This window comes from Leopardus geoffroyi, chromosome C2, assembly GCF_018350155.1.
Source record: "Leopardus geoffroyi isolate Oge1 chromosome C2, O.geoffroyi_Oge1_pat1.0, whole genome shotgun sequence".
NCBI lineage: Eukaryota > Metazoa > Chordata > Mammalia > Carnivora > Felidae > Leopardus > Leopardus geoffroyi.
The window spans coordinates 131,644,181-131,659,356 of NC_059333.1; the positions used below are offsets into that span (position 1 = coordinate 131,644,181).

The 15,176-nt window shown below is 44.4% G+C and overlaps 1 protein-coding gene across 13 annotated transcripts in view; it reads right to left on the reverse strand.

Moving 5' to 3' along the window:
- NEK11 (NIMA related kinase 11) overlaps positions 1 to 15,176 on the reverse strand; it is a 275,620-nt gene that overhangs the window by 95,447 nt on the left and 164,997 nt on the right. For all 13 annotated transcript variants that reach the window (XR_006718737.1, XR_006718736.1, XM_045503664.1 and 10 more), the window contains one exon: positions 14,358 to 14,518. Coding sequence is in view for 11 of the 13 variants with exons in the window: in XM_045503664.1 (XP_045359620.1) it covers positions 14,358 to 14,518 (161 nt within the window). In the remaining 2 variants the exon portion in view is untranslated. The remainder of the gene's footprint in view (positions 1 to 14,357; positions 14,519 to 15,176) is intronic.

A 15,176-nucleotide genomic window follows, 5' to 3' on the forward strand; every position in this document is an offset into this window, starting at 1 on the left:
TAGCAGTATCCCTGTCCTCCACCCACTACTAGTACCCTCCCTCATCCCAGGTTGTGACAATTAAACACACCATTAGACATTTCCAAATACCCCTGGAGGGCAAAACGCCACTGTGCTTACATGGAATCACATGGCATCATATTTGTTGTGTTCTATTCCAGAGTAGCTGAGTTTATAGTTTTAATTGACCACAATGTGGATGTAGCTTACAACTCTAAAGTCATCTCCATGAGGGAGAACTATTTAAGTACTAAGACTAAGACATTTCACCTTCCCTGCATGGCTGCAAGAACATGATGCCTTTTCTTTCCTGACATTTAGGATAGTGGGATGTGTGTGTCCAAACATATATATGTATATGCGGGGGGGGGGGGTGTATAACCATAGAACTTACATTGAAACCACAGACATTAATATATTAGACACATTATAATATATGTTTAAAACAGTAGCAAAATCTCCCCCTTTACTCTTATTTTCATTCAAGAAATACGTGCGGAACTTTGGTGTGGAAAGTATGGTACTAGATATTTTCATGATGAATTAGAGAGTGGCAAAACTCAAAAGAATCACTGAAGTGCTCAGTGTCAGACACTTTAATATTTTGACTCTTGCATACACTGGAAATTAAAAGTTAATTTAACTTTTTAAATTTATTTTTGAGAGAGAGAGACAGAGTGCAAGCAGGGAAGGGGCAGAGAGAAGGAGACACAGAATCCAAAGCAGGCACCAGGCTCTGAGCTGTCAGCATAGAGCCCGACGCGGGTCTCAAACTCACGAACTGTGAGATCATAACCTGAGCCGAGGTCAGATGCTTAACCAACTGAGCCACCCAGACGTCCCCAAAAGTTCATTTAAATGTTAGCTTTGAGTTAACACTTTTTTAATGTTCTGAAACCTTTCTTTGGGCTGTAACAAAACAAAACAAAACAAAACAAAACAAAACAAAACACCCTATCATTGTCAACCACTTCTGTTGCTTCCTTAGTCAACTTAGTATTGATATAATTAGAGAAGTATGACTCCTGGAAAACATAAAAATCTCCCAACCATAAAGAATTCAGTGGTGTAGAAAAAGCAGTTTTCCTTTACAGGAAGAAGACTTTCTATGAGCATTATTTTGTTGGGATCTAATACTCTGGTAGATGCAATGGACCAAATTCTTAATAACATTTGCATATGGATACTCAATAACAGGACAAGGTAGTCAAAACATAGTTACAAGGTATATATCAAACCAGAACTACAGGGCATCTTACATTTTCATAATTAGTGCTAGAGGAAAGCCCCAAATACTGTCAGCTGTGCATATCACAAGCATTGCTTTGTTCCTTGAAATTCAAACTTTTACTTGAAAGTTGACAAGAAGCTGTTTTGAAAAATATAATCCAATAACTACACCACCATATTTCTATGCCAATATTCTTGCTAGAAAAAGAAAAAGAATCTTAATTTAGCATCTATATTACCTAGGACAGTTTCAGCTACAACTAACGAAAAACCTACATAAACTGGCTTAAACAAAGAGCACGAGTATGTTACTTTCCATGCATTTGCAGACCCCCTCTTCTCCAAGAAAATATATCCTCACACTTTTTGGCCACAATGGATTGCATATTCATCTTAAACCAATCCCTCTCAAGTGGAGTCTGATCCCAGTGGCCAGACTGGGTGGAATGAAGCAGGACTTAGGATTTATCCAAAATCCTTTGGCCACTGGCACAAAGCTGAGGCTCTACAGAATGGACCAAGGGAGAGGAGCACAGCCTAGTGGTTAAGAGCATGGACTCTGAAACAAGCCTGCCTGAGTTTAAATATGGCTTTGCCATTTGCCAGTCTTGTGTCTTGAGCAAATTACTAAACCTATCCATGCCTCCATTTCCCCATCTGTAAAATGGGTTGTTGGGAGGATTAAATGTTAGCATCTGTAAAATGCATAGATCGATGCCTGGCACACATTAATTGTAATATGTGTTTGTTAAACAAAATGCTCAAAAATGTTTTTTTGGTACACAGCCAATATGGCTCAGCATCTTGGAGTGAACCAGCTTAACTTCCTGGTCAAATTGTTGGAATGGGTAATGCAGTTGAAGAAATCTCTTTCTGAAGCAATTTGCTTCTCAAGCTATTGTGGATAGTCACTTATTCCCCTGAGGGAACAAAGCAATAAGAACCCCCTCACAGAGAGTCCTAGTCCCATGAGGTTTGTTGTCCAAAGTCTAAGGACATTTGACCTTTATCTGGATGAAGAAGACACTGCAGAGGAAGGAGCCCAAAGAGAGGAAGGCAGAGACATAGACGCTGTGCCCTTCACTCCGCCACTCCCCACCCCACCACCATGAATGTCTTCCTCTCATTAAGTGAGAGAAAAAGAATTGCAAGTTGGCTAAAAAGAAACAAAGCACTTATTTAAAAGAAGTGTTACAGGCAGAGAGCCAAAGCATAAGATACTCTTAAAACCTGAGAACAAACTGAGGGTTGATGGGGGGTGGGAGGGAGGGGACGGTGGGTGATGGGTATTGAGGAGGGCACCTTTTGGGATGAGCACTGGGTGTTGTATGGGAACCAATTTGACAATAAATTTCATATATTGGAAAAAAAATAAAAAGTGTTACACAAGTCTGAAACTTGAGCAGTTGAAGAAGAGAGGCCTTAGTTACAAAGTTAGGTAAATGAAAACAATTTACACAGTTCTCTTTGAAGCTGAAGATAGATAGATCGATCAATCGGATCTAGCAGTTGTATCAGTAAAATGGAAACAAGTTCACAATGTTGTGCCCTTCTTGGAATGAATTCTGAATGAGTGAATGAATGAACAAATGAATGAATGAAAGGCAACTAGCTGTCAGAAGATCGTATTTTGGGATAAGGGCTCAGTTTGGGCACCAGGAGCCCTGAGCAATTGTATGTCTATCTTTAGGCATTCTCAAGAACGTCCCAGAGGGTTCTTGGTCTGCGCCTACACCTTGTGATGGCGAAAACTCCACCATCTGTCGGCATCTAGCACCATCAGCCCTCTGCCAGTGGGTGGGCTATGCTGACTCCCCAAGGCATATCCAGAGAAGCCTCAGCAGATAGCAGCACAGACATGAACAGTTTCACAGCTGTGAAGTGTCTTATGTCTCCAGGGGCTGAAGGCTGCCCAGGATAAATGGCAATGGATACCTACATGGTGTGCGGCCAGGCCTGACACCATTTCTGTCGGGGGAACGATCCGAAACAGAGCTCTATAAATGGATGTACAAAGTGGCCATAACCTTCCCTTACAGCTCCAGCCACAGAGGGGAGCTGGGCCTCATCTCACTCAGACCCTGGGGCACATCCTCCCACTCAAGGGTCCCTATGTCAGCGGCCGTGAGGGTGTGAAGGGGCTGGTTTCTTTTACCTCTTGGTCACCTCTTGTCAGTCATTCCACAGGGTGAAACTAAACCACACAGAACCCCTTTGCCCACTCATGCTCAGTCATTCCGGACTCACTTTTTCCCTAAGACACCTCATTTGAGTGTACCCGGGACCTCCCCGAAGCTGCAAAGTCATGCCCGGGCCACAGACTGCCGAAGAAGCAGCCTTGAGACAGGCTGACTTACAAGTGTCATTATATATGTATGAATATCACAATTCTGTTGTAGTTTTTTGGGGGGGAGGGTAGTTTTTCTTGTCTTGATGACTTTGTTGATGATGTATTATTTTTATCAAGGTAAGATTTGCATGCAGGGAAATGCCCAGATCTCAAGTGTATTATTGGCTAAGTTTTAGAAAATGTATACACTCGTGTAGCCACCACCCCAAATAAGATAAAGAACACCCCTGTCATTCCTGGAATTTCCCTCATGCCTCCTTCCAGCCAACCCCCACCTTCCACTGCTACTGTTGTGTTGATTTCTACTGCCATCGATTCATTTTAAGACTTTACTGGGGTACCTGGGTGGCTCAGTCAGTTAAGTGTCCGACTCTTGATTTCGGAGCAGGTCACGATCTCACAGTTCTTGGGACTGAGCCCCATGTTGGGCTCTGCACTGACGGCATGAAGCCTGCTTGGGATCCTCTGATCTTCTCTGCCCCTTCTCTGTTCATGCTCTCTCTCTCTCTCAAAGTAAATAAATAAACTTGAAAAAAAAAAAAGACTTTACTTCAGTTGCCCTTCACTGGATTGGCCTTGCACTTAAAATAAAATCCACTCTCCTCACAAGACCTTCATGACGTAGCTACTGCTAGCCTGACCTCTCCAACTAACATCGATCTTCTTGCTCGCTATGAAATTTCTCAAACTTGCCAAGCCCTTTCATGACCCTGGGCCTTCCTACATACCCTTCCTCCTCTCTGAGACTGTCCCAGCTCTGTTCCCTTACATCGAGGGGCTGGCTTTTCTGTCCTTCAGGTCACAGCTGGAAAGTCCATTCTAGAAATTCTACCTGACACCCCCCCTCAGTGGGCATCCCCGCCCTTCCCCCCAGAGCCCATTTACTCCATCATTTCCACTTCTTCCTTTCCTCATTGCCCCAGCTGTATGCATGCTGGCTTGCTGGCTACCTGTATCACTAGACTGTCCACTGGCAGGCATTCACTCATCCACTGATTCCACAACATCTGCTCAGTATTTGCTCCGTGCCAAACGCTGTTCAAGGTGCTGGGAATGCAGCAGTGATACAAACAGAATCTTTGCCCTACTAGCTTCCATTCTAGTGGGGGAAACAGGCCATAAATGAATAAGCAAATAAACAGTTGGAGGTCAGATGATGAAAAGACCTATGGAGGACAAGAAAGCAGGGAAAGGGCAGGACTTCTCAGGCCAGCAAGTGCTATTTTCTATAAGTTGTCTGAGTTCTCCCCAATATGATGACATAGAAACACAGACTTGAAGGTAGAGAGGGAGCAAAATAATTTGTGTATCTGGGGCAGGGGGGCATTCTAGGCTTTCAACGGCAGAAACATGCTTGGTGTGTTCCAGAAACAGGAAAGAGGCTAATATGACTAAAGGGGGATGGGTGAGGGTGATTCTCCCAGTGATGGAAAGGAGAGGCTCTTCCATGGGCAATGACGGATGCTGCAAGGTCATTTTGAACAGACTGTGCCTTTTACTTTGAGTCAAGTATGGGGTGGAGAGAAGGAGGGTTACTGGGAGGTCAATTAGAAGCTATTGCAATAATACACTGGGGAGGTGATGGTGGCTCTGGCCATAGAAGTAGAGGTGATCATATTCTAAACATTGAGTCAGCAGGTTTTGCTTCTGGACTGGATGTGGAATTTGAGTGAAAGGACATGAGTCAAGGCTGACTCAGGAGGAGCCAATCTGGACTGGGGCTGGGGTACATTAGCTCACTTTGGGACGTGCTTAGTTCAGGGTGTCTATTAGAAGTCCACATGATACCTAACCCCACTCCCAGGAACACCAGGTATGTGAATGTGGAGTTGTGGGGAGACAAAACTCAAGGATGGAAGACACATCTGGGAGCTGACAGACAGCCTGTGGGTACTCTGTAAATACACAGCACTGAGTGGGATGTCCATGAAGGTGGCATTGTGTCTCTTTTGTTCATTGCCTCATACCCAGTGCCTAGAACACTCAGGCGTGCGATGTGTAAATGAATGATCCAAGCAACAACCCACCCACGTTCTTTCCTGCGAGTTGCTTTACTAAGCTACTGTCTACTCTCCTACAAACTATATCCACCATATCCTAAAAAATGTCACTAAGTTATGGACACCGAAACACCTCAAGGTGACCTTATCCATTTGCTGCACACTCACATGTACCTTTCACATCTTGCTTTCATCTCATTAGAAGGCAAGCCCTCGCTTATTTGCATTCATAATTCATAGGAAGACAGAGGGTGCCGTTTAGTACAAAGCCATAGGACAGAGCGGATGGCACCTTCATGGAGCCTGCCCTGGAATCTGGAAGCTGACGTCTTCACTCCTATCTCACTGCCAATGGTCGCCTTCTGTCAAGGATAAAAGGTCTCCAAGTGTGTGTAGTGAAGGGAGCACAGAGCCACATCTGCAAAACTCAAACTGCAAACAAGCCCCTCCGGCTCCTGTAACACTAACCGCCTCTGTCACTGAATTCGGAGTCACCGAAACGTGACTGTCAATGTGTCCGCATTTCACTGCTAATGCCTTGTTTACTCTGCATTATTAAAACCTTCTCACTGCAGCTGTCTCGTATTAATGCCCAGGTTCTCAGCAAGTTGTACCTGTGGGGTTACATTCGGGTCACAGACATTCATAGGTATCCAATACAGGACTCTTCAGACATTTTGGATTCTAGTTTGGAAATGTAAAGGATGGAGAGAAGAGAAGAGAAAGTAGGGCCATTGGAGTGGCATCACGGTGCCCAGCCAGGAACTTGGGCAATGAATTTTTCAGGAGCCGGGGAGGCTGGTACCTTTGCTGTGATCCATTTCTCGAGAGGCAGCAGGCGCAGAGGGGCCTGCCCCCAGTCCACCCACTCCCTCCCAACAGCTCACTTGTTCTCGATGAACTGTTTTTCTCTTTTCACGCCACATGCCCAGTAGTCTAGGGAAGAAAGTCCTGCAATTTAAGGAACATTTATTGGTTCATGTTGCAAAAGGTAGCCCTTGCAACACATAGTTCTTTATTGCAGGTTAGTTACGATTTTTGACTCCAGTTCTAGCTTTATTCCTACATAAACCTCACAGAGTAAGTGGAAAACTTGGCCCTCTGTTTCCAACGTGGTTTAAAATCACCTGGTCACGTGTTCACACCTTTTGGAACTGTCCCTTATGTCCCAGGTGTCTTTTTTCCCTCTCCTTTACTAACTTCAACATCCAGTTCTATATGCAGCTCAAATGTCTGGTTGACAAGGAATATTTGCTGGTTTGAATTCTAGCTCTGTCAATAGACTGGGTGACCTAGGTCAAATCAGTTATTCTTTCTTTCTGTTTCACCCTCAGTTGTAAGGTGAGATGGAAGACGTTCATTCCATAATGTGTGTGTGACTATAAAATGGGATAAGGCACGTATAAGACTCAGCACGGCGCCAGACATGCTGCTAGGCTGGCTCCGATTTATTAGGAATGATTATTGTTTTCTCTGGCATGGGGTGGACCCATGTGCTTCCAGATTAGCAGGTTACATAGAAAGGACAGTCCCTCTGACAACGTCTCAGATGTGTCACACTCCTTTCTTCCTAGACTACACACCATGAAACGGTGTTCACTCTCTCTTCCCAGATGAATAAAATATTCAGAAAATAAGATTAAACTTCTCTGTATAATTGAATCACAAGGATGGGCTCCTTGCTTGCAACGGCTGTTTCGGAGGAACTTCCTATTCTTTGCAGACTCTCTTATACCCTGTATGGTTAGGGCACCTGAGGTCAGATGATAGCTACGGACGCAGGAATTGGTGTTGGCACAGTGGGTGGGGGTTTGCTGGAGAGGAAAGCCCCAAAGGTGCCATTCCGAGTAGGCTTACCAGCTCTGTAAAACCCAGATTACACCACTCCACCACACTCACCCCCAGCTCCAGGAGCAGCACGGCAGAGCGCGGTGTGGGTTACTGCTGTCCCCTTGCTCTCCCAGCTGCTGTGGACCTCTGCTCAGCCGCCAGCAAGGAGGTGGTGGAGGCTAGCGGGGGCTCCCACCACCAATGCTGAAAGGAGTGCACAGACTCATTACACTCCTGCTCAGTGTGGCTTTGTCTTTATCCACCCTATCGTCTTCCTTCTTCTTCCTCCATTCTTTGGGATTGGGGCAAAAAGTGTAGGTGTGATCCTCAACACGACAGTGGATCTAATGTAAAAGGTTAGGGACTGAAGGCCTTCTGCAAAGCTATGTCCCAGAGCAAGGTGTTGCTGGTCCCTGTCTGACCAGCAATGAACTATGCTTTATCCTGGACAAGAAATGGTAGAGAGGGGAGGGAGAGCAGCTATGATGGAAATGAGGGCTGGGTAGGGGCAGGGGTGGAAACTGTCCCATCACAGTCCACTAACACCTCAGCAAGGGTGGCTGCTTTATAGCCTGGGACATGGGCCAGGGGGATGCTGATGGAGAGATGACTAAATAGTGGGGCTAGCTGTTTCTTAGAACTGATGCCATCTAAGGTCAATTCAAGACCAAAACTGTTTCCTCCCACCCATGAAGGTAAATCAATCAAGGCATGCAAAATAGCAGTGAAATCAGCCCTACAGTTTGGACTCAAGAGCTCTGGCATCTTCTATTAAAACAAACAAGAAGATAGGAGGAGGAGAGAGATCTGTATCCCACAACAGATTTGGGAGGCAGGCTCCTTTTTGGTTTCAATTTTCACAATTCAACACTTTTCTTAGAACCAGTATCAATTTTCCTTTGTGCACAGCTCGTAATTCTGTTTGGTAAAACAGGTCAGATAATGCAGTGGCCCCTCAGCTATTCCCTCGCCTCCATGATGATGTTCATTCAATCATCACGGAAGAGGGATTATAATTGCTATAACTAAATTGTTGTGCCGGGAGAAAACTGTATAAGGGAGCGGCTTAACAATGTGTCAGCGTGGGCAGCTCTCTTGCTAACTGTGTGGCCTTGGAGACGTTACTTCGCTTCGCTATGCCTCAGTTTCCCCTTGTGCAGAGTGAGGATCTCACAGCAGTCTCATCTTTCAAGGGACATGAGTTTTTTGTTTGTTTAATTTTTTTTAATGTTTACTTTTGAGACAGAGAAAGACCATGAGTGGGGTTGGGGGAGAGAGAGAGGGAGACACAAGATCTGAAGCAGGGTCCGGGTTCTGGGCTGTTAGCACAGAGCCCGATGCGGAGCTCGAATTCACAAGGAGTGAGATCATGGCCTGAGCTGAAGTCAGACGCTAAACTGACCGAGCCACCCAGGCGCCCCTCAGGGAACATGAGTTTTAAAGTCAGTGCTTAATACGGTAATGAATTACAGACAAAATGTGCTGTTTCTTTTAGAGCAACAAATGAAATAGTTGAGCTGCACTTAGGAACTGCAGATTATGAAGAACAGTAGTTTTAAATACTGTGAGTCTAGGACAATAATTCAAAGCACCAAGATGTTTTCCATCTGATACACACGGGCCCTAAGAGGCAGTGGGAGAGTGGATTTATAGCTCTCAGCTCTCTTTCTCCATAGGGGACACCCACTTTTTGGTTCAAATGTCAGGCAGAACTGACTGAAATCACTAATCCACACTCTCTTCCTTTCTCTCACCCTCCCTGTTTCCTCACCCTCACCTTCTCACCTTCACCCTTTCTTGAATTCCAGCCAGTTTGATGTAGTTGCACTACAACACATGCATCAGAGGGTCTTTGCGAGAAGTGGCTGTGACAGTGGGGGGGTGGGGGTGGGGGCAGCATTTCCATTTCTCTTCAAGAGCCAGCCTGCTGACAGTGAAGCTGTGGAGTCAGCTGACCACCCCCGGCCACTGCCCCTCAGGATCCACTCTTCCTCGGCAGCTCCCAGCCCGTTCGAGCTTGGGGATACCAGAGGCAGGCCATTCCTGCCCAGTTTGGTTTCCTCTGATGGGCAGGGCAGTCTCTGCTCTGGGGCTCTCCTATCAATTGCCCTGCATGTTGACAATGCCATCCAGTCCTTCTTCCCCTTCCATCCTTACCCTCAAAGATGCAGACCAGCATTGTGGTTTGAGGCTCTCCCCAGTTCTGTCTTGTAATCCGCTTCCCAGAGGACCTGACCTGACACAACGTATAACGTACAGGGCATAGAATAAAAGGTTCTAGAGATGTTAGGCGTTAGTGTTATAATACCAATTGGATTTGATAAAACTAATAACTTCACTAACAGAAGACACTTGTAGAGGCACATATTCTCATGATGACCTGATCCAAGAGTCCTCAGTAGACTCTTAGGCCTTGCCTAGCCTGTATCCATTTCTCTGCCCCTGTGGCACTATTCCAAGAAGAACATTCTGCTCTTTCTAATGCTTCACTGTGTGGAGAGAATTTCAAAACCACTAGAGGATTTGGTGAAAGTTACAGAATTAGCTGGAAAAATGGGCCTCCACAGCCCTTCATCTTGGCAAGAACAAACACCATGGTCCTAAGAGCCTTCTTTTTTTTAAATTTTTTTTTTTCAACGTTTATTTATTTTGGGGACAGAGAGAGACAGAGCATGAACGGGGGAGGGGCAGAGAGAGAGGGAGACACAGAATCGGAAACAGGCTCCAGGCTCTGAGCCATCAGCCCAGAGCCTGACGCGGGGCTCGAACTCACAGACCGCGAGATCGTGACCTGGCTGAAGTCGGACGCTTAACTGACTGCGCCACCCAGGCGCCCCAACTAAGAGCCTTCTTAAAACAAGTATTAATGAAAGCTACCTTCATTAAACAACAGAGCCTTTCCCAGGGGAGTTCTGTGTGAAGTCATTATGGTCTACCTAGCGTGTGGATTCCTGGTGCACATGGGACATTGATTAGTCTTACCGGGGGAAATGATGGTCAAGGCAGCAAGGGAAACACATAAGGGTCTCTGAACACACCCATCAATCTGCAGCCCTAAAGCATGTCCATTAGAGCAAAACCCTTTTCAGTGACAGGTTCCACAAATACTGTTGAAAACCCTGTGATGATGACAGCTATAAACTCCGTTCTCCTGAGACCTATGAGGCTGGTTCTGATTCAGCGACCACAGACTTCACAGAGCAGCTATCAACGGTATGATAATGGTTTGTGATAAAGGTGCTGTTGATGTTCTGCTGAAAGCAGCAGAGAAACAACTGATGATCAACAGCAATTAGGTGCTTAATAAAACTGCTTTGGAGATGCTGCTGCTTGAAAAGATTGTCATGGGTGGCGCAAGGGACTCAGCAATCAATCCCAATGAAGCCCGTGCCTATCTTTCTTTTTGAAAGCACTTCTTCCATCGAACACAAACTGTGAGACTTTTGCTGCCTCCGAAGGAAGGAAAATCAACTTTGATCTGATTAGTCACATAAAAGCCTTGGGCACAATAATCACCTAGGCAGACCCTGGACACACTTGAGTCAAGGGTGAGACCGGGGAGAGGGCAGAAGAGGAAAATCCCAGTGAGGCCTGCAGGTTTCACCCAGTCTACACAGCCAACGGTGACTGGGTTTCGGCATGCACTTCTGTAACTATAATTTGTGTGTTGCTAATAAAATAACCTAGAAAGGGCAGAGGAGACAGCCATCACAACCCTACACTCACCACCTTTCAGGAGGGGGAAATTATTTCAAACTACTAGGCAAAACAAAAGGGATTGTAGTTACCTATCTCTAATTCTAGGTTGATACACCTTTTGTACCAGAAAAAAATACTGGCTTGAGGACATGACAGACTTGGGCCTGTGCCTGGTTCTGAGCCTTCCCTAGCTGTGTGGCCATGGGCAAGTTGCTTCTCTTGGAGACTCGGTTTCCTCATCTGGAAAGCAGAAATAAGAATAACTACCTGACAGAGTTTTGTGAGACAAAATACCAACATGTATGTGAGAGGCCTCAGCATCTTGTCCTTATAGATTTAAAATCAATTCACAAAGCTTAGCCTGTATCTGTTTCTCTACCCCTGTGGTATCATTCCAAGAAGATCATTCTGCTTTTTCTAATGCTTCACTGTGTGGAGAGAATTTCAACTATCATATCACATGTGACAGATGTGCAGCCCAGACAGCAAAACTGCTGGCCTATATTTATCATTAGCCTTAAGAAATAAAAAGAAGGGATTTTTTTTTTAATATTACAGTTGTAAAATCTCACTCTAACATTAAAGAGTTTTGGAAATATCATTAAAAAAACACAAGATGGCTGGGTAACTTCATCATAATAATAGCTAATATCTCATTATTAATTACTTCATTATTACTTCAATATAGACACTATTTTAAGTAATCTATATCGATTGCTTCATTTAACTCCCAAACTACTCTATGCGGTAGGAACCATTCGTCTCTCTCTCCCACCTTACAGATTAGAAAACTGAGGCACAGTGAAATTTTGTCTGCACAAGGTCACACAACCTGTAGGTTAACAAAGGCTAGTCTCATCTACAGGCACTTTGATTTCCAACCCTGTGTTCCCACAATTATGCCAAAGATGGGACTTCTAGAGTGGCTACTAAAGTTCTATTTCCTCACCTGGGTGGTGTTTGCTGTACATTTTATTCATGTGATCTTCTGAATCAGTTTTATACTATTAAAAAAGCATTTTAGGGGCGCCTGGGTGGCGCAGTCGGTTAAGCGTCCGACTTCAGCCAGGTCGCGATCTCGCGGTCCGTGAGTTCGAGCCCCGCGTCGGGCTCTGGGCTGATGGCTCAGAGCCTGGAGCCTGTTTCCGATTCTGTGTCTCCCTCTCTCTCTGCCCCTCCCCCGTTCATGCTCTGTCTCTCTCTGTCCCAAAAATAAATAAACGTTGAAAAAAAAAAAAGCATTTTAAAGTAATAATACTAGTAGCTAAAATTTTGCCACTCAATGCTCTGGGCAAAAATGGATGTGTTTTGCAACCATAGGCACAGAATTATGGTTCTATAATATTGTAACATTTGTCTCTCAGGGCACCTGGCTGGCTCCGTAGGAAGAGTGTGCAGCTCTTGATCTCAGGGTCATCAGTTCGAGCCCCATGTCAGGTGCAGATATCACTTACATAAATAAAACTTAAAAAAATATATTTGCCTCAGTTGCTTAGGACAGTGGCACAGAAGAACATGGAAACTGAATTTTCATTTTGTAGTCTTAGGTGCTACTTGGTCACCAGAGTCCATTGGAAATGGGGAAATAGTATAAGGAGAGTAATTTTTATTTTGACATGCTGAGTCACTCTCCGCCTTGACTATATTTTTCTCAGCATTCATTTGCTTGTCTTTTCCTGTATTTGTTCTTAATTTCTCTTGCTCATACTTTCTCTTTCTCCTTCTCTTTCTCTCGTCCCTTTCTCTTCTTAACCTCAGATCCACACCCTTCTGGTTCCCTTCTCCGTGCCTCTCTCTCCTTTTCTTTTCTTTTCTTTTCTTTTTTAATGTTTATTTATTTTAGAGAGAGAGACAGAGACAGAATGTGAGTGGGGGAGGGGCAGAGAGAGAGAAAGACAGAATCTGAATCGGGCTCCAGGCTCTGAGCTATCAGCACAGAGCCTGATGCGGGGCTTGAACCCACCAAAGTCAGACTTAACTTACCTGAGCCAGAGTCGGACTTAACTGAACCACCCAGGTGCTCCCTTTTTTTTAATACATAAATCATTTCTTGTTGGTCTTATTTATTGAATATTATGATGGATTGTTTAGTCTTCATTAAAAAGTGTTGAATAGATTATATACAAACTTCAATTAATCCTGCTGACTTAAGTTTCCATTGCCACATGTACTCCCTGATTGACTTCTATTTCAGTAGCTTAATGGTTCCCAGTTATTAAAAACCTTTTGTACCTTAAGAAAGCTTAGGACTGGAAAGGTTAACATGTTATGGCCTAAGAAGAAAATAAAGTATATGAGCATAAGTTGCCCAGAGTAATCCGCTTTGTCGTCACATACTTCTTGCTTTTCACTCTCTTGTAGACACCCAACAGAGAAATCACATGCCAGGGATGTTTCTTAGCCTATGACGCAACAGAGCTTAGTCTTGCCCATTAAGGAGATCTGTAAACACTGAGAGACTCTAGCGCTTTATGTAAGGATGGGCCCACAAAGGCTGGGAGTGGCCAGAAAGATCATCCCCTGAGCCAAGGATCTCTGGGCCTCAACTCCAGAACTAATTTGTGCGCTAGGACATGACTCAAAAATCTTATAACCAGGTAGAAAAGTATGCATGTGTGTGTGTGTGTGTGTGTGTGTGTGTATGTGTATGTATAAATTTATATATACATAAATATATATATACATAAATATATATATACTTATTTTTTTAATGTTCATTTATTTTTGGGATAGAGGGAGAGAAAGAGCCTGAGCAAGGGAAGGACAGAGAGAGGGAGACACAGAATCCAAAGCAGGCTCCAGGCTCAGACCTGTCAGCACAGAGCCCAGTGTGAGGCTTGAACGCATGAGCTGTGAGATCATGACCTGAGCCAAAGAAAAGTTGCCTCCAGAAGAGTATATTTTAAAAAATCCCCTTCTCTCTGCTAAAGAGACACTTGCATTCTTTATTCAACAGCTGTATATAGGGTGCTCCTCAGTGTAGTACATATCATCTTCCCACCTGCTTAAGTACTGGGTACTCTAGCCCTTCCCTAATCAACATGGTCCACAGCAGATTCTAAGAATTCCATGGGGCCCTGCCTTCCCCTGAACCTTGGAAATAAAGACCCATCACATGGCACCTTTGTAACAAATCCCAGTCCCCATCTCCCACTTCAGGTTCTAAGACTTCCTGGACCCTCTGGGAAGTCACAGCCTGATCGGTACCTCACACAGTTCCACTATATCCACTGGGGAGCAGCATATACCTGTTGGATTGTTCTGTAAGCAGGCTGGGGTCCTTCATCCTTAACCTCTTCCTCCGGTCCTGAGAACACTATTTCTTCTTCCTCCTCCTCACTTTCTTCAGAACAGGAATCAAATGCATCAGCATAATATTCTTCAGCCACAAGCGGGTCTTCTGGGATGTCTGAAATAAAGAATAAACAGCAATCAAGTCCTACCAGTCATTAAAATTGTAACAAATCTAGGATCTCCTATATTTTCCCAGAGATGTATATTATGTTTGTGCTGATAAAGCTCTCAGGAGGGTAGAGCTGAATCTTAGCTTCCTGAAAGTATCTGGTTGAATGTAATAAATACTCAGCAAAATTAAACCCGTAAAGGAAAGGAGGAATGACTCTACCAGCAACCATATTTTGAAGGTGGAAGAATAAAGCCATGAAACAAGAAGAAATGATCTCTTGGAGGCATAAATCTTTATTACAAAGGAGGGGATGTAGGAGCAGAAGCAGGATGAGATGCCTTGCCTGCAGGGCTCTCTTACACACCCACACAAAACTTCTGCAGAGGCAGCTGGAGTAGAACTATGACAGCACTCTTCCTGGGAATTTCTTTTTTAAAGAATAAGTGGTGAGACCAGGTAAGATGCATAGGATATACAGGAATGGCATTTTGGCAAGCTGGGGAAAACATCACGGTTCTTTTTTAATAGGCTATGAAGGCTTTTGAAATGGCGTTCACTCTGGGACCCTGCTTACTTACATCTATATGTGGCATTTATTGTTTTAAAAAGGAAGGATCACTCACTTAAGTTGATGCCAAGAAGTGACTACCTAAGTTACATG